General features: G+C 44.7%; 1 protein-coding gene across 2 annotated transcripts; it reads right to left on the bottom strand.

Annotated features, from left to right (window-relative positions):
* Positions 1 to 2,819: 2,819 nt before the first annotated feature.
* On the bottom strand, positions 2,820 to 17,694 carry LOC121569215 (ankyrin repeat and SAM domain-containing protein 6-like). 2 transcript variants are annotated; one of them, XM_041879984.2, is made up of 16 exons: positions 17,116 to 17,694; positions 12,972 to 13,498; positions 10,110 to 10,154; positions 9,435 to 9,639; positions 9,168 to 9,274; positions 8,847 to 8,998; positions 8,477 to 8,711; positions 8,013 to 8,062; positions 7,545 to 7,748; positions 7,240 to 7,411; positions 6,889 to 7,088; positions 6,554 to 6,740; positions 6,399 to 6,466; positions 6,161 to 6,277; positions 5,904 to 6,000; positions 2,820 to 3,355 (listed from the first exon to the last, which is right to left on the bottom strand). In XM_041879984.2, exons 1-16 carry the CDS (start codon positions 17,448 to 17,450, stop codon positions 3,306 to 3,308), a joined length of 2,751 nt encoding a protein of 916 aa, XP_041735918.1. In that variant the 5' UTR covers positions 17,451 to 17,694; the 3' UTR covers positions 2,820 to 3,305. The 2 variants fall into 2 exon arrangements, with proteins under 2 accessions (XP_041735918.1, XP_045077354.1); XM_045221419.1 differs by lacking the exon at positions 2,820 to 3,355 and adding an exon at positions 4,592 to 5,054.
* Positions 17,695 to 21,159: the final 3,465 nt, after the last annotated feature.

The following is a 21,159-nucleotide window of genomic DNA, read 5'->3' as shown; positions in this document are numbered from 1 at the left end:
TGTAGTCTACAACAATGTTATTTTATTATCATACAATCTGCAATACTGGTTAGTTATAGCCAACCTACAATATAGCAGAGATAACAAAAATTATATAATGTTACAAATGCAGATCCCAGTATTTCAGGAACATTCCACAATACCACCAGTGAACATTTTTTTAAAGGCTCCAACTTGCAATATGGAAGTAAAGGGTGCTTTTGGGTTGGGTAGTAGCCTCGCGGTTAAGAGGTTGGGTCAGTAACCGAAAGGTTGCTAGTTCGAATCGCAGAGCTGACTAGGTGAAATCTGTCGATGTGCCCTTGAGCAAGGCACTTAACCCTAATTGCTCCCGTAAATCGCTCTGGATAAAATCTCAATCTCAGGAACCTGTTCACATCCCTCAGTAGCTCCTTGTGGATCCTTTTATTCTCCCCGGTAGACTTGTGGCCTTCCATTTCTTGCAGGACACCAGCAACCAGAGAGCTAGCTGCTTGGCCAGACTGGGAATACAACTTTATTAGTCCAGCTCTGATGAGATGGAAATCTGCCTTCTGCTCTCCCACAACAGAACACACACAGATCTTGTGAAGACCACAGGGTCAGCTGCAGTGCAGTGCCCCCTGGAGCTATTTGAGGTATTAAGTACCTTGTTCACGGGCACAACAGTACAGTAGATGATACCTGGGATCTCAAACAGCAGCCTTTCGGTGGCCAGATAATCTCCATCCCCCCTTCTAGCTAATGGTCCTTGTCGCTAATCTCTAGGCTACTTCCCCCAATACATATAACCATTTAGCAGAAGATTTTATCCAAAGTGAAAGGTTAAATAAGTAACAGTGACGCCATCCAAAGGTGGGACACAAAAAAAACGACTAAAGCACAGATAGCTAAAAAGACAGAACTAAATATACGGAAGTTAAAGATACTCTCCGGTACTTTTGTATATGTTTTTGCCAGTAGTTCTGAACGTAGCTTTCACTAGCCAAAAGCAGTCCCCAAAAATTGCATACTAAACTCAGCAAAAAAAGAAACGTCCCTTTTTCAGGTGGAGGGTCCGTCATGGTCTGGGGGCGGTGTGTCACAGCATCATCGGACTGAGCTTGTTGTCATTGCAGGCAATCTCAACGCTGTGCGTTACAGGGAAGACATCCTCCTCCCTCATGTGGTACCCTTCATGCAGGCTCATCCTGACATGACCCTCCAGCATGACAATGCCACCAGCCATACTTGTGTTCTGCCATGGCCAGCGAAGAGCCCGGATCTCAATCCCATTGAGCACGTCTGGGACCTGTTGGATCGGAGGGTGAGGGCTAGGGCCATTCCCCCCAGAAATGTCTGGGAACTTGCAGGTGCCTTGGTGGAAGAGTGGGGTAACAACTCACAGCAAGAACTGGCAAATCTGGTGCAGTCCATGAGGAGGAGATGCACTATAGTACTTAATGCAGCTGATGGCCACACCAGATACTGACTGTTACTTTTGATTTTGACCCCCCCTTTGTTCAGGGACACATTATTCAATTTCTGTTAGTCACATGTCTGTGGAACTTGTTCAGTTTATATCTCAGTTGTTGAATCTTATGTTCATACAAATATTTACACGTTAAGTTTGCTGAAAATAAACGCAGTTGACAGTGAGAGGACGTTTCTTTTTTTGCTGAGTTTGTCACATATGTGTGGATATGTTCACCAGGTCATTGCCCTCTCTCTCTCTCTCTGCTGTGTCCACTGTTTTGCTCCCTACAAATGTTTACTTAGGGCCCCCAAAAGGCTAGGGCCGGCTCTGCATGTGTAGGTATGGATGTCGGTATACAGACCCGTGAGCCACTGCGGCCCCTCATGATGAGAAGATTTCAAAGTTTCCCATCCCTGATCTAGCGGCATGGAGTGTTGAGTATATTCCTATGGGAAAATACATGAATATCTTTTGGAAACCATCATACATAAAGTTGAGAGTTAGTGTGGACAACAGTCTGTAAAGAGCAATGTGTAGGTTGTCAGCAGTCCTAATTCCAACGAAAGAAAACACTATGTCCATCTTTTCATGGGTTTTAATAATGACAGTTCAGCCAGTCACATTCATCATCAGACTAAAATGTACTTACTTTGCTTACACACAAATCACGAAACCTTGTACAAGAAAACATATTACAAAACTAACTAATAGTAAAAAATAAAGGAGAAAAAGAGAAAGGCGGTAGAAAGCAAAAAATTAACAAATAAAAACAAAAAAGGAAAACAATCTTTCCTCATCATTCTGGCAAACCAGAATTCCTCCAATCACTTACATCATCAATATGTGACAATCTTAATCCCAGCCTCAAAATGTTATCTCCCAAATTCAGTTTTATTCACATTAACTCTACCCACATGTACACATTACCTCAACTAGACGGTGCCCCCGCACATTGACTCTGTACCGGTACCCCCCTGTATATAGCCTCCCTACTGTTATTTTACTGCTGCTCTTTAGTTATTTGCTTATCTATTCTTTACTTAACACTTTTCTAAATCATATTTTTTCTTTTAAAAACTGCATTGTTGGTTAAGGGCTTGTATGTAAGCATTTCACTGTAATGTCTACACCAGTTGTATTCAGCGCATGTGGCAAATAACATTTGATTTTACATTACGGGCCAGTTTCCCAGACACAGATTAAGACTAGTCCTGGACTCAGAAGCATGTTTAATGGAGATTCTCTTGATGTACTTTTTAGTCCAGGACTAGGTTTAGTGTCTAGGAAACCATCCAGGACTAGGCTTAATCTGTGTCTAGGAAACCGTCCAGGACTAGGCTTAATCTGTGTCTAGGAAACCGTCCAGGACTAGGCTTAATCTGTGTCTAGGAAACCATCCAGGACTAGGCTTAATCTGTGTCTAGGAAACCATCCAGGACTAGGCTTAATCTGTGTCTAGGAAACCATCCCTGAAGGTCTGTTCTCACTTAGTACATTAATCAGTGCCCAACAGTCTCAATCTCAGCCTGAAGGCTTTCATCTCCCACATCCATTAAGACATGCCTAGGTCTGTTCTCTCCTAGTACCCGTTCACTCCCTGTACTGTATCTCCCCTCCTGGTCAGCAGTTGGCATGACAGCCCTGTTGCCATGGCAATAAAGGATGGCCGCACATCACTTTGTGCTCTGTCGGTAAGCAGCAGGGCGCTGGGCGTGGGGTCGCCATCCCCTGGGGGTCCCTTCGGTGCTGCAGCGTCCTCCCACACTCAGCAGTGCTCTGGAACGCTGGCGTCCAGTAGAGTCTCCTCACACCTGGGCTATAGGGTCATCTCTGACCTATACGGTTGGTCCGAGGTCGCAGCGTGGTGCCGTTACCTCTTGTTGGAGGTGCGCACCTGGTGTCGGACCCAGCCTGTAGGAGCTACAGGACAGAAGGACTACCATCAGGGCCGTAACCAGGGTTTTAGGGAGGTCCATAAGGATTCTTTATTTTTTTTACTGCATTTCTATACAATTAAAACACTTTAAAATGCTATTTGGAGATCAGCAAAAACAAGCAAAATTGACCCCTGCTGCTGTAGGTTCATTCACCTCATTCAACCTACAAACACAACGGGGGGAAATATGAGAAATGATTCACACTGACGCGTAGCATCAGCGACTGTTCAGTCAGTTGAAATGATGAATTGCATAAAATCATAAACTCTTTACATAGATCTCGTTTCACAAATTACATAGCGTTCACATTTGTATTCCTAGGCATTACTAATCAAGCTCCGCACAACCAGACATCAATGGAGCACACAGATGATTGTATTATCACATTCACATGAATTATTAGAATATTACTTACGATTCTGTATTTTAATATCAGTGATGTAGTGGTAAAAAAAAGGTAATGGACAAGACGAAAAACCACCAATATAAACGAAAACTTATGACATTTTTAGAACTATGGTTTGCATTTTAATTATTTTATTTAACCAAGTAAGTTGACTGAGAACACATTCTCATTTACAACAACGACCCAGGGAATATTATTATATATATATATTTTTTAACTTTTACCCCTTTTTCGTGATATCCAATTGGTAGTTGCAGCGATGGGACAAGACTAACTCCCCTACAGACTCGGGAGAGGCGATGGTCGAGGGCCATGCGTCCTCCGAAACATGACCCTGCCAAGCCACACTGCTTCTTAACACACTGCTCGCTTAGCCCGTAAGGCAGCCGCACCAATGTGTCGGAGGAAACACCATCCAGCTGGCGACCGAAGTCAACTTGCAAGTGCCCGGCCCGCCACAATGAGTCGCTAGAGCACGATAGGACAAGGAAATCCCGGCCGGCCAAACCCTCCCCTAACCCGGACGATGCTGTGCCAATTGTGCGCCGCCTCATGGGTCTCCCGGTCACGGCCGGTTGTGACACAGCCTGGGATAGAATCCGGGGCTGTAGTGACGCCACAAGCACTGCGATGCAGTGCCTTAGACCACTGCGCCACTCGGGAGGCCTGGGAATAGTTAAAGGGGAGAAGAATGAGCCAATTGGAAGCTGGAGATGATTAGATGGCCATGATGGTATGAGGGCCAGATTGGGAATTTAGCCAGGACACCCCTACTTTTACGATAAGTGCCATGGGATATTTAGTGACCACAGTCCTATCCGAAAGACGGCACCCTACACAGGGCAATGTTCCCAAATCACTGCCCTGGGGCATTGGGATAAATAAAAACATTCGACCAGAAGAAAGAGTTCCTCCTACTGGCCCTCCAACACCACTTCCAGCAGCATCTGGTCTCCCATCCAGGACCAACCCTGCTTAGCTTCAGATGCAAGCCAGCAGTGGGATGCAGGGTGGTATACTGCTGGTTGTAGGCCTATAGGGAAGATAGGCCATGTCGAGATGCTCATATAGAAACATATCATTGTTTTAACTTGTTTGATAAGATTAGCACAGATTTGCTAAGGGGGCCCCATGGAACCACTGTACTAACCTCTCTCTCTCTCTCCGCTCATTTCCCATCTCCCTAGGTCTTCTCCCCTTCCTCCTGCATGCACTGCAGCCTGCCTCAGCCTCACCACTGAGCGCCACATCACTGTCTGTCTCAGTAGCCTACTCTCTGTAAAGCAAAGTTATTATGAGAACTTAGTAGCGTATTTTTTGCTCCTGCTGAGGTAGGCGCCGTGTAACGTTAGGTTCTTACTTCATCCTTCTAGCTGACTAAGTAATACTAGCCAGAGCCCTTCTACATTACTGCAATAGAAGTCTCTGACATATCTATAAGCGACTACCAATTGTGCACTCATTCTCCGAGAGTCGGTTTTTGTTTGTTTGGAGGCGGTCTGTAGACATGGCAGGAGTCGTGGGACGGTTTTAAAATTTAATTTTGTCAGAAATCTCGCAAACACACTGTCAGCAGCGTCTCTAGTTTTGCCTAAATCTCTATTTAGCCGACTGAGCTGGGGTGGTTCGTTTCACGTCTCAGGCCCTCGACATGTGCCACAAGAGGGCGAAGCTAGCCGTTTGAGAGAGTGGTGAATGTGCTGCTAAAAAGGCAAATCCATCCAGGAGGCAAATCCGGGGGACGCAGGCGAACATACCACTCTTCATGATTCTACTCGTTCGCAAAGAGGCAGCCACGGTTAGAACTCAGTCAGATCAAGAATATAAGCGTTCTGAGCTTCGATCAATGCTGGGAGCAATATTTAGATGTTGACTCAATTTATTTTCTGTATTGTGTACACATTTTTTATAAGAAAATATTACAGAGGTCCGGATCTCTGTGTCCTCATATGTAGTTACAGCCATGATTACCATGTAGGCCCACTAATTACAGTCAGGCTATGTAAGCAACTTAAGGAAGTGTTGGAGACATTGGTTTATAGATGGGATGTTAACTTGTAATATTGGAATCGGACGCCATGTGTCCTACATCCTGGTTAGGGGTGTGTGACATCATAACACTCACAGCGTGGATGTCCTGGTGGTCTGGGGTTGCTGGCACTGCTGCCAAAGGAGGACTGGAAGTTGTGGATGGTCTCCTGTAAAATCTGCCTCTCTCTCCCCTGCAGCAACAATTCAGGTGAATAATAATAATACATTGTATTTATACATTTTAATTGGATGTATCAAGCTGTGATCTCTCTTTGGTAACTAAACACATAGAAATAAACAAATAGATAGGCACGGAACACAGAGGGGGGTGAGTAAATATTGAAAACACACCTTCCCAGCATTAAGTTCAGAAATAGCTGCCAGTATTTGCTGTCTAGGCCCGTCCGTCTTAATCCCCAGTTCCTTTAAATCTCCATCTGTTAGAGTAAGGAAGGCCTCCATATCCACCTGTAATGGATGCACATTGACTGAGTGAGTGGATGACATGAGATTTAAACCACAGCTATGAACATTTTAGGATAAGTAGCAAAGACACATTGGCTTAAGCTATAGTGAGGATAACGCATACCTCTTGCTCTTCGAATATGGGCTGGTATTTCTCCAACGAAAGTTTCTTCAGGATACTGGACAGCTCATCTGGGTGTAGTGAGAGATCAACAGAGATAAGCAGAGGAAGGGTGTGTTTTTAAAGTATTCATACAAACCAGAGATGCACTGGCTCACCCTCGTCGGTGATGGTGCCACTGCTGGAGCCGCCGCTGCTCTTGGAGCGCGGGTGGGAGGAGGCGGAGGACAGGGAGTCCCCCGGGGGAGGCTTGGGGGTGGGTGATGGAGACGGGGTCAGGGTGGGAGAGGTGCTCTTGGAGGTGGAGGAGTTCCCAGACTGGGGTCTGTTCTTTAGGTCAGCTTTCTGTAAAGAAAATAGATGGGTGTGAATCACTTTGATCATGTTTTGCTAGTTAACACTGATATGTTGTAAGCGTGTATGAGCCTTTATAAATGTCTTATAACAAGGCTTGTAATATGTTGTCTTTCTATGTATCAATATTATATCTGACCCGTCTGGAGTGGACGTCGCTCGACACCAGGCTGGGGGTGCTGTGGATGTCTGGGAGACTGATGTCAGGCACGGTGGGGGAAGGAGCAGGCACAGGGGTGGGGCTTGGCACCTCTGCTGCCTGGGCCTTTGGATCTAACAGGCCTGCAGCTCTCTTCCTCTGGGCAGCAATTTGAGACAGGACGCTGTCTGAACTGCCCCCTGTGGGGAAGAGAGGAAACGCAGCCCATGAGGGGTAGCACTACCACTGAGTAGTACTAGCACTAGCTGTCTGCTCAAATCTCATAGATTAATAGTCTGAAAGTGTGTGTGTGTGAGACACCTAGCCAAGTGTGTTTTCATATGCCTGTACCTGAGCGGTTGTGAGAGTCTGGCCCATGGCGGTTGAGCCCTGCCACCCCGTTGGAGCCCCCTGAGGAGTGGGGGGAGTGGTAGTTGCCTGAGTTGGAGGGGGAGGTGGATGAGGGGCCCTTGGTGAGGCTGGGGAACTTAATGGACCTGCTCACCACACGACTAATAGAGGTCTGTGACACAGCATGCAAGGAAATAATACTTTTTCTTCACTCCAAAATTCACTCCAAAATCACAATTTATCAGTGGTTTTCAATTACAGTTAATTTATTTTCTTTTGAAAATCATCAACAACACGTGACTCACGATGTCAGAGTTGCCGCTGCTGTTGAAGTTGGCTTTGCCGGGCCTCTGTGGCATGGGCAGCCGTGAGGCTTCGCTCTTGCCCTCTTTGATGACCCGGGAGCGGTCTGAGTTCCACGGCTCAAAGTTCGACGGGGGCAGAAAGGGTGGGATCACTGCCTTCAGCTTGTCGTTGGGCAGACGGGTCAGGGGCGCCCCATTTCTCAGCTGAAAGTTTAGTAGAAGTTCAATTCAATCACACCAGCATTGCATTATCTATTCAGTAGCATGCACAGTAAATAGGCTATGGTCCCCAGTCCGGACAGAGCATCTCTATTTTCACCGTTTTGTCAATAATATCCACAATGTGTAGCAGTTTTACACAGGACTCCACTGTTAACGTCAACTGAAGTTTCAATTAAATGTAGCCACAGGGCTTATCATTGTTAATTAATTTAAATTCAAAACCTCTTCAAATGTAAATATTCCTACCATTGCGGTTATTAGAAAGTCATCCTTTTCTGTGCCCGTTCTGCCAAGACCTATGAAACAGATACAAATTCACTTTCAAATAAATAAATAGGTAGTTTAGTAGAACCATACTTGACATTCTCTCATGTTCCTGTATTGAAGGCCCAACTGTTTCAGCCACTGACCACAAAATAGAATGTTTCAACTAAATCTCTCAGGAAGAATATGGCCATTGTGAAAAATTAACCGTTTCAAAACATCAGGGAATCAAGATGGTTTCTAGGAAATGCCACTTACAGACATTTACCATACTTTGTTCAATTCCTATTTCTCACAAACAATCCATGTACAATCAGTAGGACAGCTTAAGTATTGCTTATTCTAAACTGACTATACTGTAAAATTAAATACTACAAAAATTCAGCTTCCAAAACAAAAACTGGAACATTGTTATTTGGAAAAGTCTTATTTCCCCTATGTCTCACCACTGTCTTTGCTCTTGGCTGTCCAGGCCGTGCTGATGTCAGTACTCCCCGGGGCTGCAGGGAGCGCCACCGCTCCGCTCGGGGTGACACTCTTCCTCTCAGCCTTCATGGTGGCGTCCAGAGGCACCTCAGGTTCGTCTGGGAAGGGGGCCAGGCGGTTGGAGGACAGCCCGTGCCTTAGAGTGTGGGTGAGCTTTAGCCTCCGGAACCTGTTGGACATCCTGTTCCACCATGACTGGACAGGAAGGAGACAGTAGTCATGTGTCATGTGTCATATGATAATAAACTGAGAGTACACAACATACGGCCCGCGGGCGAAATGCAGCCCAAAATCTGATTTAATTTGGCCCTGATCTAAACAGTGCCTGACCTTTAGTCCTCCTCTGTCATCGGGTGGTACGGGGACGTTGTTGAGAGACTGCCTGCTCTTGGAGCCAGTGAGGGGAGTCCTGCCCCGGTGTTTTCCCTTGTCTTTGTCCACCTGCATGCAGACGGACGCCAACAACCTCACCAGCTCAGTGTCTGTGGCCAAGAAAATGGCAGAGTGTGACTGGGGTGCATTGGGTTTACCAGGTGTACTAAGCACTAGCAATGATAACACATATCACAGTGCAAATGCATTATAACACTTCACACTGACTATCTACACCAGTACACCCAGAAGCAGCGGCTGGTTGTGTCGTGGCTTTACCTGGGTCATTCAGCAGCATGACCAGGTCAAAAGCAGTGTATCCATTCTTGGCTCGCAGGTTGACATCTGCACCCTGACTGAGCAGATACTTCACCACGTCTTTATTCCTATGAGCACAGGTAAGAAAGAAGAAAAGCTTAGATTAGAAGACAACTTTTAAAAAATCACCCTGACTCTATATGTGTTTTAGCCGTTGTGTGTTTGTGAATTTGTCTGTGTAGAACAAGAAAGTATAACCAAAAAGGCGGTCACGCGTCACATATTTACCCATGGTACGTGGCCTGCATGAGGGCCGTCCAGCCGTGTACTCCATCTTGTTTGTCCACGTCAGCGCTCTTCTCCAGCAGGAGCTGCACCACCTCCAGCTGCCCACTGACTGCTGCTATCATCAGGGGAGAGGCGCCGTCCGGGTTGGCCATGTTCACCTGGGATGGGTCTTCCTCCAAGATCTCCTTCACCAGCTGGGAGTTTCCTGGGGGACACACACATGTACATGTGCAAACACACACACAGATATGCGTATGAACGCACACACAAGATTACCACAGACCACTCAATTCCAGCTACATACATTCTTATTGAAACAAAGGTCTCTGGCCTCCACCCAAAAGTTTCAAATGTTTTCAGCCCTCACAGACCCCACACATTCTTCCCTCCCAGGATTTTACAATTACGACAGACTGCATTGAGCAACCATGTAAGACTGCCCAGTGCCATGTTAGATTCTCTCAAACTCACAGTCCCTACTTCGGGAAGGTGTAGGTATGACTTTTTGGTTGAACTACATTCATGGTTGGTTTACCTACTGTAAATGCATGGTAGTGGTATGCCCACTCTTGCAGACATAACTCAATACGACAGCTTTCCCCTTACAATGCAATACGTCCTCTCACAAGGCAAACCTCTGTTTGTTTAGTATGTGTCTGCGTCCGCTAAACTCACCTAACTTCAAGGCACTGAAGACATCTGGTCTCCTCTTCTCGTCATCTATGAGAGGGTTAAAAGAACAGAAGATGAATGTACTAAGAACTGAAAACCTCTCAGTGGGTAAAGCAACAATCCTACATGGTCACAATTAACTATGTTACCCAGCACCACCACGCACTACCCCTACTGCTGAACCCAGTCACATTGGGTACCAGAAGAAGACAGGGAACACTTGAGTGGAGAAATACTGGAGAGTTGTACAGGCTTGAGTCAACAAAGCTCAGTCCAAAACCACCAGGAGAGTGGACCACAATCACATGACTGCTAGCCAGGGAGACGGATGAGGGAACTCAAAACACTGACTGGTCCTTTTCGTCCTGAATTGTAGTTAAGGTTAATGTGCTTACCATAGCATAAAATACCAATGTATGCATTGTAAGAATGCAGTAGTGATATGGAGAAAACTTGAGCAGTGTCCCCGCACATTGACTCTGTACCGGTACCCCCGGTATATAGCCTCGCTACTGTTATTTTTACTGTTATTTTACTGCTTATCAATTGTTTATTTACACTTATTTTTTTTCGTAAAACTGCATTGTTGGTTAAGGGCTTGTAAGTAAGCATTTCACTCTAAGTTGTATTCGGCTCATGTGACAAATACAATTTGATCTCTGTTATATCAATTGAACTGCCAAAACATTAGGGAAGATGCATGCAGAAAATATGTTTATTTTTTATTAGGGCTCAAAGAAGGCAAGATTCATTGTACACAATCTGCACCACACCAATGACATAAGTTGTCTTTCCAGCTATACAGGCAGATATAGTTAATAAATCAAATCACATTTTATGTCACATGCGCCGAATACAACATGTGTAGACCTTACCATAAAATGCTTACTTACAAGCCCTTAACCAACAATGCAGTTCAAGAAATAGAGTTAAGAAAATATTTACTAAATAAAATAAAGTAAAAAATAAAATAAAAAGTACACAATAAAATAACACTAACAAGGCTATATACAGGGGGTACCGGTACCGAGTCAATGTGCGGGGGTACAGGTTAGTCGAGGTAATTTGGACATGTAGGTAGGGGTAAAGTGTCCTGCCAGGTCTCTGACCTCCTCCCTATAGGCTGTCTCATCGTTTTGGTGATCAGGCCTTGTGTCGTCTGCAAACTTAATGATGGTGTTGGGGTCGTGCTTGGCCACAAAGTTGTGTATTACAGACTCGGCCAGGGAGAGGTTGTAAATGTCAGTGAAGACAATTGCCAGTTGGTCCGCGCATGCTTTGAGTACACGTCCTGGTAATTTGTCTGGCCCCGCAGCCTTGTGAATGTTGACCTGTTTAAAGGTCTTGCTCACATCGGCTACGGAGAGTGTAATCACACAGTCGTCCGGAACAGCTGGTGCTCTCATGCACGCTTCAGTGTTGCTTGCCTCAAAGCGAGCATAAAGGGCATTTAGGTTTCCCTTTGTAGTCCGTAATAGTTTGCAAGCCCTGCCACATCCGCCGAGCATCAGAGCCGGTGTAGTAGGATTCCATCTTCGTCCTGTATTGACGCTTTGCCTGTTTGATAGTCATGACTCATTATAATGGGTAACTGTCTGAACAAATTCTAGGAAGCTTCAGATGTTTAAAGGGATAGCTCACCCCAAAATCTAAGTTTGTTTTCATTATAGCTCAGAAGGTGGTCTTGTGTCTGTTTTAAATGGGAAATATTGGCACTATCCATCTAACTACTAGGCTTAAATGGTGCCAATCTTTCCCATTCATTTGGAATGGAGGCCTGCAGATTTCTCCCAATGCATTTCGCAGGATCTACACATGAATTTGAGGGAGAAAACATCCAAATACATTTTTTTATTTTGGGGTGAACCATCCCTTTAAGGTGGCACTTCATTACCTATGTTCAGAAGGCCACAACATTGTGGGACGTTCAGATATAAATATATGATGTACAACAGACTTGCCTCTCTGACATGTAGAGTAAGGAATCATGTCAGCTCTATTCGTGACATTTCTATCTGCAGCCCTGCTATTACAACAATTTGTCAAAGAAATGCAGCGCTCAGACGTTTTCAAGGGTAGGTTTCAAATTCAGGTTCCCTCCTGTGTACTTCATGGCCAAACACAAGAGGCACATCAAAGAGAACAGGTGTCTAAAGGGGGAACTCTGTAACAATGTCTCTTTCTTTTAGACACCCAACGTGTGACCAATACTTTACTTTCACTTGAGTGTCAATTGTAGTGTTACAATAAACATGTTACACAGCTTTGAGTGAATTAGAAAACGTTCACAACAATCGAGACTACTACCGATGAGGTACCAGGACAAGATCTGCTGAAGACTTCCTTTAAGTCTCAAAGATGAACTTGTTGCAATCTTATCTGTGTATTGACTAATGACACTCATATCAAAAATAGAAAAACTCTGCTTTGTGCCTTGTTGGCCTAATTTGACTGCATATCAAATTAGTGTTTCTCCTGAATGTTTCTTCAGCGGGACAGAGATCCCTGAATCAGCATCAAGGCTTGCCAACAATAACATTTCCTAAACCAATTGAAACCTAGCCTAAAGGTTTTGGGGCAGGGGTAACAGAGTTAGACGGGGGTCTGTTCCAGTCCACCTAAGTAGGCGTAATGGAAATACTGGAAAACTGATTTCCGACAGTGTGCAACCGACCAGGGTTCAAATTCGGGTCTCATACATGTCACACGACTGTGTTAGCCCGCCAAGCTAAAGCCTAGACGTTAGATTGGAAAGCTAACGCAAGTCTTCGGGTCTCAGGCTGGGTTACTCATCACATTAGTGTGGTTCACCAAACCACCTTCGTTACACCTGGACAGAGAAGTGAACTCGTGGCTGTTCCATACCTGGCTGTGGGCGCACGGTGGTGATGGAGTCCAGGTAGGCCTTGACATCCCTCTGCTTGAGCTGCAGCGACAACTCGAAGGCAGTCTTGGCCAGCACGTTGACCTGGTCAGGGTCCGCCCCCCGCTCCACCAGCTGCTGGGCCACGCCCACCTTCCCACTCAGCGTGGCCAGCATGAGGGCACCCCAACCCGTGGTCTTCTGGGAAAAGTTCACCTCCGCCCCCCACTCCAGGAGCAGGCGAACGGATGCCTCGTGGCCATGCTGTGAGGCAGCAAGGAGCGCCGTGATATCCATGAACTCCCTTCCGCCCTCGCCTCCGACGCTGTTGTTGCCGTTGGTGATGCCCTCGGCGAGTGCCAGGTGGTCGTAGTCATCGACGTAGGCGCCGCTCTCCAGGAGAAGCTTGGCCACGTGGGTGTGACCGCCTCTGGCCGCCATAGTCAACACGCTGGCCCCCATCCGGTTCCTGCCGTTCATCTCCGCCCCGTTCTCCAGCAGGATGTGGGCCACATTTAGATGGCCAAACCTAGTGGACGACAAGACAATGTCATGGAACTGTCCAAAGATTTCCAAAAACGTACTAAGATCATCTTAAGTCCATTGGTAGGCAATGGACGCACAATGATGTTAATGCTTAATGTTTTGAAGACTAGGGGCACTCTCACATGGGGTCATAGGTCACATGGTACACAGGTGACCAGGAAGTGTTAGGAGAGAGGAGAGTGGTCATGTCTAGATGAGATACAGCTTATGTCAAATTGACATCAAAAGTTGAAACAAATTGAATTTTTGATAACCATTTTTTGTAACCTTAACCTAATTCTCCTAACATGCCACATTAATTATCCTAACCTGCTACGAAAAGTCAATTCTGGGAAACTGTATACCATCTAGTCAAAACCGAGGAGAGCATTTGGTTCTTATCATTAAGATGATCTATCCCTTTAAAGGTAGACTCAGCAATATGACATAGATGCAGTTCTAAGTAAACATAATTGTGGATCAATTTCCGCAACAACTAAGACCATTGAAGCGCGAGCCTACTTTCAGCACCATGAGTTGTCCATTTCCGATTGATGGTGCCGCAGCTGCTGCTTCAAGTTTCAGAACCACAACGTAAGTTACTAGAATCTGGCTTATTGTGAGGTCAATAACTATGATAAAACAGGACTACATCATGGGCAAGAAACATAATAAAATCAATTATAGTAGTAGTAAGCTATCAAATGTGATCTCTGAAACGGAACAGAACATACGCTATAGGCTAGTTCCACGCAAAGTTTTTAGCACTAGGCTAATCAAAAATGATTTTTGGAAGAATCCTTTGACTCTCCTCCTGAACTGGCACCGCCTACAAAGCACAGCCATTGGTTAGGTAGCACACAAAAACGTTTTTGATAAGCAAGAGCAGAGCAGGCCGGGGCTCAGGGTTGGAATATCCATTTCAGTGTGTAATGCAGCCTAGTTTTATTTACACCATCCCAGCTGCTATCTTAGAAATATAACTTTGCTCTGTGCTTCTCTGAGCATGCACTTGGTAGCCTATAGCCTATAAACTATGGCTCATCTTCTTCGATTGGTTTTAACGGCGGTTGGCATCCAATGTTAATGGTGCATTACAGCCACCAGCTGGACGAGGTATTGAATAAAAATTTTTAAAAAACATTGCAATAAATAAAACAAAGTCCACCTTTTTAACATGTAGCATTTCACTATCCCTTGGTTGATGAGAAATCTTCACTGGTCGTGGTGGCTCTACTACCATTGTTTCTTCCCCGCCACTCGTTCCTTCCAATGTTCTCACCACCTCCAGATAGGAGACAAGCTGGACACTCCTTACCCTTGCCACCTCATTCTCCTTCACCCGAACAGGGCACTCCAGGAATTCAGGTGCATGTTCACCTCCTTCTGATAACCAGGTGGCGAATCGCATCTCTGCATGTCTGGCAGACATATCAGTATGGATGACGGATCACCACCTCAAGCTGAACCCTGGCAAGACGGAGCTGCTCTTCCTCCCGGGGAAGGACTGCCCGTTCCATGATCTCGCCATCACGGTTGACAACTCCGCTGTGTCCTCCTCCCAGAGTGCGAAGAGCCTAGGCGTGACCCTGGACAACACCCTGTCGTTCTCCGCCAACATCAAGGCGGTGACCCGCTCCTGCAGGTTCATGCTCTACAACATTCGAGAGTGCGACCCTGCCTTACACAAGAAGCGGCACAGGTCCTAATCCAGGCACTTGTCATCTCCCGTCTGGACTACTGCAACTCGCTGTTGGCTGGCCTCCCTGCCTGTGCCATTAAACCCCTACAACTCATCCAGAATGCCGCAGCCCGTCTGGTGTTCAACCTTCCCAAGTTCTCTCACGTCACCCCCCCTCCTCCGCACACTCCACTGGCTTCCAGTTGAAGCTCGCATCCGCTACAAGACCATGGTGCTTGCCTATGGAGCAGTGAGGGGAACGGCACCTCTGTACCTTCAGGCTCTGATCAGTCCCTACACCCAAACGAGGGCATTGCGTTCATCCACCTCTGGCCTGCTGGCTCCCTTCCTCTGCGGAAGCATAGCTCCCGCTCAGCCCAGTCAAAACTGTTCGCTGCTCTGGCACCCCAATGGTGGAACAAGCTCCCTCACGACGCCAGGACAGCGGAGTCACTCACCACCTTCCGGAGACATTTGAAACCCCACCTCTTTAAGGAATACCTGGGATAGGATAAAGTAATCCTTCTAACCCCCCCCAAATTGTAAAGTGGTTATCCCACTGGCTATAGGGTGAACGTACCAATTTGTGAGTCGCTCTGGCTAAGAGCGTCTGCTAAATGACGTTAATGTGCCCTTGAGCAAGGCACTTGACCCTAATTGCTCCTGTAAGTCGCTCTGGTTAAGAGCGTCTGCTAAATGACTAAAATGTAATGTAAATGTAGCATTTCACTTGGCATATGATACTCTTCCCTTCTGCACACACTTGACACATGACCAAATATTTTACATTTATGACACTGAAGGGGCTTGTGCACAAAGGCTCTTACAGGGTATCTCATTAATCCTAACTTTATATGAGAAGGGAGAAACTCTTCATCAAAGAACAGTAGCATGGATTAAGTGAATTTATTTTCTCCATCCACCATACAGGCCAGTCGGCATGCACCAACCACTCCATCGATACCTTCAGTAATATCTTCTGCTTTTATTTCTTGCGCCAACTCAGAAATAACCCCCTTGATAGGCGCCCTGCTACGAAAATCCATGCAGGAAACATTCCACTCCGATATCTTTTTGAGTCAAAACATACTTCTTCTGCTCCGCAGACACACAAAAAATCTAAATAAGACCACTTCTTGTGACCCTCACCGACTCCACACATTCCAGATTTTCCTTGAGATGTTGAAAGGATTTCCCAAGTAGCATTGATCCAAACCCTCACTCAGACTAAAAACGAGTCTAGTGGTTTCCTATTTTCCACCACAGCTTTACTTCTCGTTTAGCTTTTTCTTCGCCACGGTAACCCACGAATTCTCACTTTCTGTACTATTATCTTAACCCGACTCACTAGCAGTTTCAAACAAAACCTTAGTTTCCGCCATCTTCCCGACCAGCTATGGATCATTTGATTGAGACCACACTAAATAGCCTATAGGCACACTTGATATTGCACGCCCAGTGGAGAATCAGAGATGAGGGGCGGTATCAGGCACACACTGATATATAGTCTACTAAGCAACTAATTTTAAAACACTGCGAAATATTGAAATTTCATCAATTACCAATTACATGACCCTCCCCTGGACTAGATTTTAAAAAATACTCAACCCTCCCCTTGACTGAAATTGAAAAAGCATGACCCTCCCCCATTTCCCTCCAGGTACATTATGTAAATGTAGAACCAACCATTACTGCTCGAACACACCCAATATCTGCGGTGCTGCTCGTGGCAACGTCATTTCGCTGAGTCTACCTTTAAGATGATCTTTATGGAAACTCACCCCTGCCTAGTATGGATTGTTTTATTTATCATGCACAATCTTCTGTGTTGTGCATATATTATAATACAATTATAACATTTTGATCGGGGACACACCCATTTAACATCTGTATACGTTATTAACCAATGTCATGAGCACATAAACTGGTAGCAACCACACCTTGTAGCCTGCATGAGAGGCGTCCAGCCATAGTTGTTACGGCTGTCCACCGAAGCCCCCTTCCGCAGTAGAAATCGGACCAGATTCTCATGTCCACTCGCCGAGGCGAACTGCAACGCCGTGTTGCCCTCTTCATCTGTGCAATCCACTGGCACCAGCGAGAGTCCCCGGGTGATGTCCACAACATTGCATTCCGATCCCGCTTCTGACCGCAGTCTGCTTTGCCTCCCGGACTCTTTCACCCCGGGATCAAGAATCCCTCGAGCAGTTTCGTAGTCTCCTTCATCACAAGCACGAAACAACAACAGTGCGTTTGCTGGAACACCTAAATTCATCTCCGAGGTTAGTTTGAGTTCCAGTTATGGTGTTCTAAAACTTTTCTCCTCCTTAATCCAATGTCTATCGGCGGCCCATGTTTGAAAAGCATGACGCACTAACAATAGTAAAGTTCTCCTCGAGTAATACGGCGTTTTGGTTTGTACTATAACAAATATTATCATAAAAATAAAAAGCAAAAAGCTTTTTATTTTCTAATGTAACTCATTCGCAGCCGGTTACTCTCTCGTCTCAACCTCTGGAAATGTTGCCATTCTGCGCGTGCGCAAAATGAAGAAAACGTAAGAGCAGTCTTTTTCGGACCACCTTCTTTTTATTGGACAAAAAAATAATGTATTGGACGAAACGAGCCCCTTGGAACATTAAACAAATAGTTGAGGGCTACAGACCGTGATGCATGGTTAAAATCGATCACATTAATTTGTAGTATATTTAATGGTCAACTTTAATATTCATTTAGGCATGATAAAGGACATGGGATTTTGGATATAGGCCTACTGTTCTCTAGGCTTATAAATGAGAGAACACGGCACTTTTTTCATCTCTGAAACAATGTATAGACTATGACGTTTCTCTTTACGCTACTGCTATTGTTTTATATTGCTGGTTATTAATTTGGAGTTGTGGTTGTTAATTGAATTGGCAGTTGTCTTATATGAAAGCATTATAAACATGCATAGGCTCATTATGGAACGGTGAGCTGTTATGAATACAATCAAAATAGTTTGAGGATACTGTGCAGAGCTAAATCCATATTATACACAGATACAGGCTGCAGTCAGATTCTCTACTCTTCTCCCCGAGTGTGTTCGTTCACTCCCCCTCATAGATTACAAACATTGGATGGGTGTAAGTGTGGGCTAGAGGTAGTCTCCACCTTATTAATCTTACACCAATCCATTCCTTTTAAATCTATGAGGGGTATGGAGGGAAATTAAGGAGTGTACCCTACACTTTGGGGAGACTGATTGAGGACCCTAATGGTTTGATCAGTATTCAATACTTCAATGGAGCACCACACATAGACAGCAGATGGAGCCATTCTCCTGTCAAATGTATTGTGTGTAGTGGACCATTTTTTAAGGTGAATTAATTTGAGGGTCACTTTCTCCTCTCATAATTCTACTCCACACATAATTTATGAGCCTAACTGTAAGGATCCTTCTAAATGAGTAATGTTCTTTCCAACTTGTGGCAACCGGCCAAGTACAACAGCCATGGCCCGCGCATCAATCTTTTCCAATTACCCCGTCAAACATGGATATATAGCTCAATATCGTCAGCACCGAATCAAGGAGCTGGAGGTGCACTCCCCGAGAGAATACAGGGACACTTTTTTAGATAGAAACAACGGCTATAAATAAAAAGATCTGACAAGTTCGTAATAGTTTGTCTGCCCTTACTGCTAGAAGGCCTACATTGGCCAGTAGGACGTTTAAAGCGCTAAGCTTTTTCATTTTTTCTCCTGTTTGTTACTGTAAAATCATATAAAATCTCACTGATGCATAGACACCAGCACTGCTGGGAAATGGGATCGTCAATCATCAGCTCAGTGCCCCCATATTGGCCCCTCAATGGGACATGGTTGCAGCCAGGTTCCACACAACCCTTTCTGGATATAATGATTTGGATATTCAGCAGTGCAATTCATGCACTTCAAATACATGCAGATGAACAATTGGGCAACACTTTACTTAAAGCCTGCAGGTATGAGCCTTTGTAATTTCTTTTAACAAAGGCTTATAATATGTTATGTCTCTATGTATCAATATTTCAACTGATTGAGAATTGCTGGTATTTTGTCAAAATACTTCTGAGATGAAGAGAATAAGAATTTATAAGGGGTCATATGTGCTCACGACAAGACATAATGCATTATACCTGCATGTTTTAAAAGAAAGAGTTACCAACATTCTGTGTAAAGATATGCCTTTATGATATGTTCAAGAGTTTTTAGCATGTAGCATGCAGTGGTGATTTTAGCATGTCAATCTTGGTGGGGCAAACAAAAACAAAAAAATTGGGATGCATGCCAGCAAAGCCACTACACAACACAACACAACACTAAACAATACATGAATTGCACTATAACGGTGACAAACGGTGACCACAAACTGTTAGGGCCTACATAAAGCTGTCCCAACAGCAGTCCCAACATTTTACCACGGCTACACCTGGCTATCAGTGGAGCCTTGTCTGGCAGCGAAACAGTTAATTCAGCCTCATTTACTGCCTTTAAAGAAAAACATAGCTGATATGGCTGACTTGCTTAAACAAATGTGGTTTCTAATGAGAATTGAGATGTACAAACTATGCCACAAGCGGATAAGAGGCAAGCCGTAATTTCAATTAAGACATTAATGAGCGAGCTAGGACGGACATAGTCAATATAACTATTTGTTTAGCACTTTTGAAATGTACAGCGACAGAATTCAGAACATGGGCCGTTCTTACAGTGTTCTCCCTATACACCAAGTCAGAACCATAGGATAAATAAAGGGGGCATATAAGCAGACAATGAAAGCTCTTACAATATTCGATGATTACATTTCTCTAAAACAGGTTATAGGCTACATGTGCACCACCAAGTCAGAACAGTAGGCAAAATTAAGAGGGGTAAATAGACCAAATTATTAGGATGAGGCACATGGGCGACTAACAGCTTACTACACAACATACACTTAGTATTACTTTCTTAGCTACAGTATACATATCTCCCTGGCATATTACATCATTTATGCAGCAGCATACAATAAATGTTTGGACTCACCTTGTTGTGTTGTGCTCACTTGAACAGGAAGGCGGCGCGGCAGTCCTTCGTGGGCAAATTTTGTCATCAAAGTCTGGCATTCTCTGGATTTATGGTGCTTTCAAGACAACTGGAAATTCTGAAAAATACAAGGTTGAATCATGATGACGTCATTGATCTTCAGGTCGTAGCTCTAGAAAGAGGCCCGAGTTCCGGATTTACAATTCCGAGTTGGATGACCGTTCAAAACGTATTTTCCCGACTTCCGAGTTGTCTTGAACTCACTGAAGTCAAGTTTTTGCAGTTCCGAGTTAACAGTTGTTTTGAGCACGGCACAAATCATGCTTCATTGACAGCATGGCCAATGTTGAATGTTTATCATTTTAAATTTGGAAAAGAGACCCTTAATCCCAGATTTGGGACCACACAGCCACTCCACTGAATAGCAGGCTAGTGATTGCTTTGCAATGCTTGCAGTTAGCCACTGTCACTGATTCTTTCCAAACCACTCATTGCTGAATTTGCGATTTCCAACTTGTTGTGTAATGTTTATGTCCACCGATACGTTTTATCTATAATTTCTCTTAATTATTTCTCTTCATACAGTGAGGGAAAAAAGTATTTGATCCCCTGCTGATTTTGTACGTTTGCCCACTGACAAAGACAAGATCAGTCTATAATTTTAATGGTAGGTTTATTTGAACAGTGAGAGACAGAATAACAACAAAAAGATCCAGAAAAACGCATGTCAAAAATGTTATAAATTTATTTGCATTTTAATGAGGGAAATAAGTATTTGACCCCTCTGCAAAACACGACTTAGTACTTGGTGGCAAAAACCTTGTTGGCAATCACAGAGGTCAGACGTTTCTTGTAGTTGGCCACCAGGTTTGCACACATCTCAGGAGGGATTTTGTCCCACTCCTCTTTGCAGATCTTCTCCAAGTCATTAAGGTTTT

This window comes from Coregonus clupeaformis, chromosome 7 (assembly GCF_020615455.1).
Source record: "Coregonus clupeaformis isolate EN_2021a chromosome 7, ASM2061545v1, whole genome shotgun sequence".
NCBI lineage: Eukaryota > Metazoa > Chordata > Actinopteri > Salmoniformes > Salmonidae > Coregonus > Coregonus clupeaformis.
This window is presented reverse-complemented; position numbering and strand designations above follow the sequence as displayed.

Bases quoted from the DNA above. Each gene is read 5' to 3' on its own strand.
- LOC121569215 (XM_041879984.2), bottom strand. From the start codon at position 17,450: ATGAATTTAGGTGTTCCAGCAAACGCACTGTTGTTGTTTCGTGCTTGT. The intron at 9,640-10,109 runs GTGAGTTTAGCG...TGTGTCCCCCAG, and splicing joins CTTCAGTGCCTTGAAGTTAG to GAAACTCCCAGCTGGTGAAG. The intron at 3,356-5,903 runs GTGAGTGTTATG...TCTGTCCTGTAG, and splicing joins ACCACCAGGACATCCACGCT to CTCCTACAGGCTGGGTCCGA.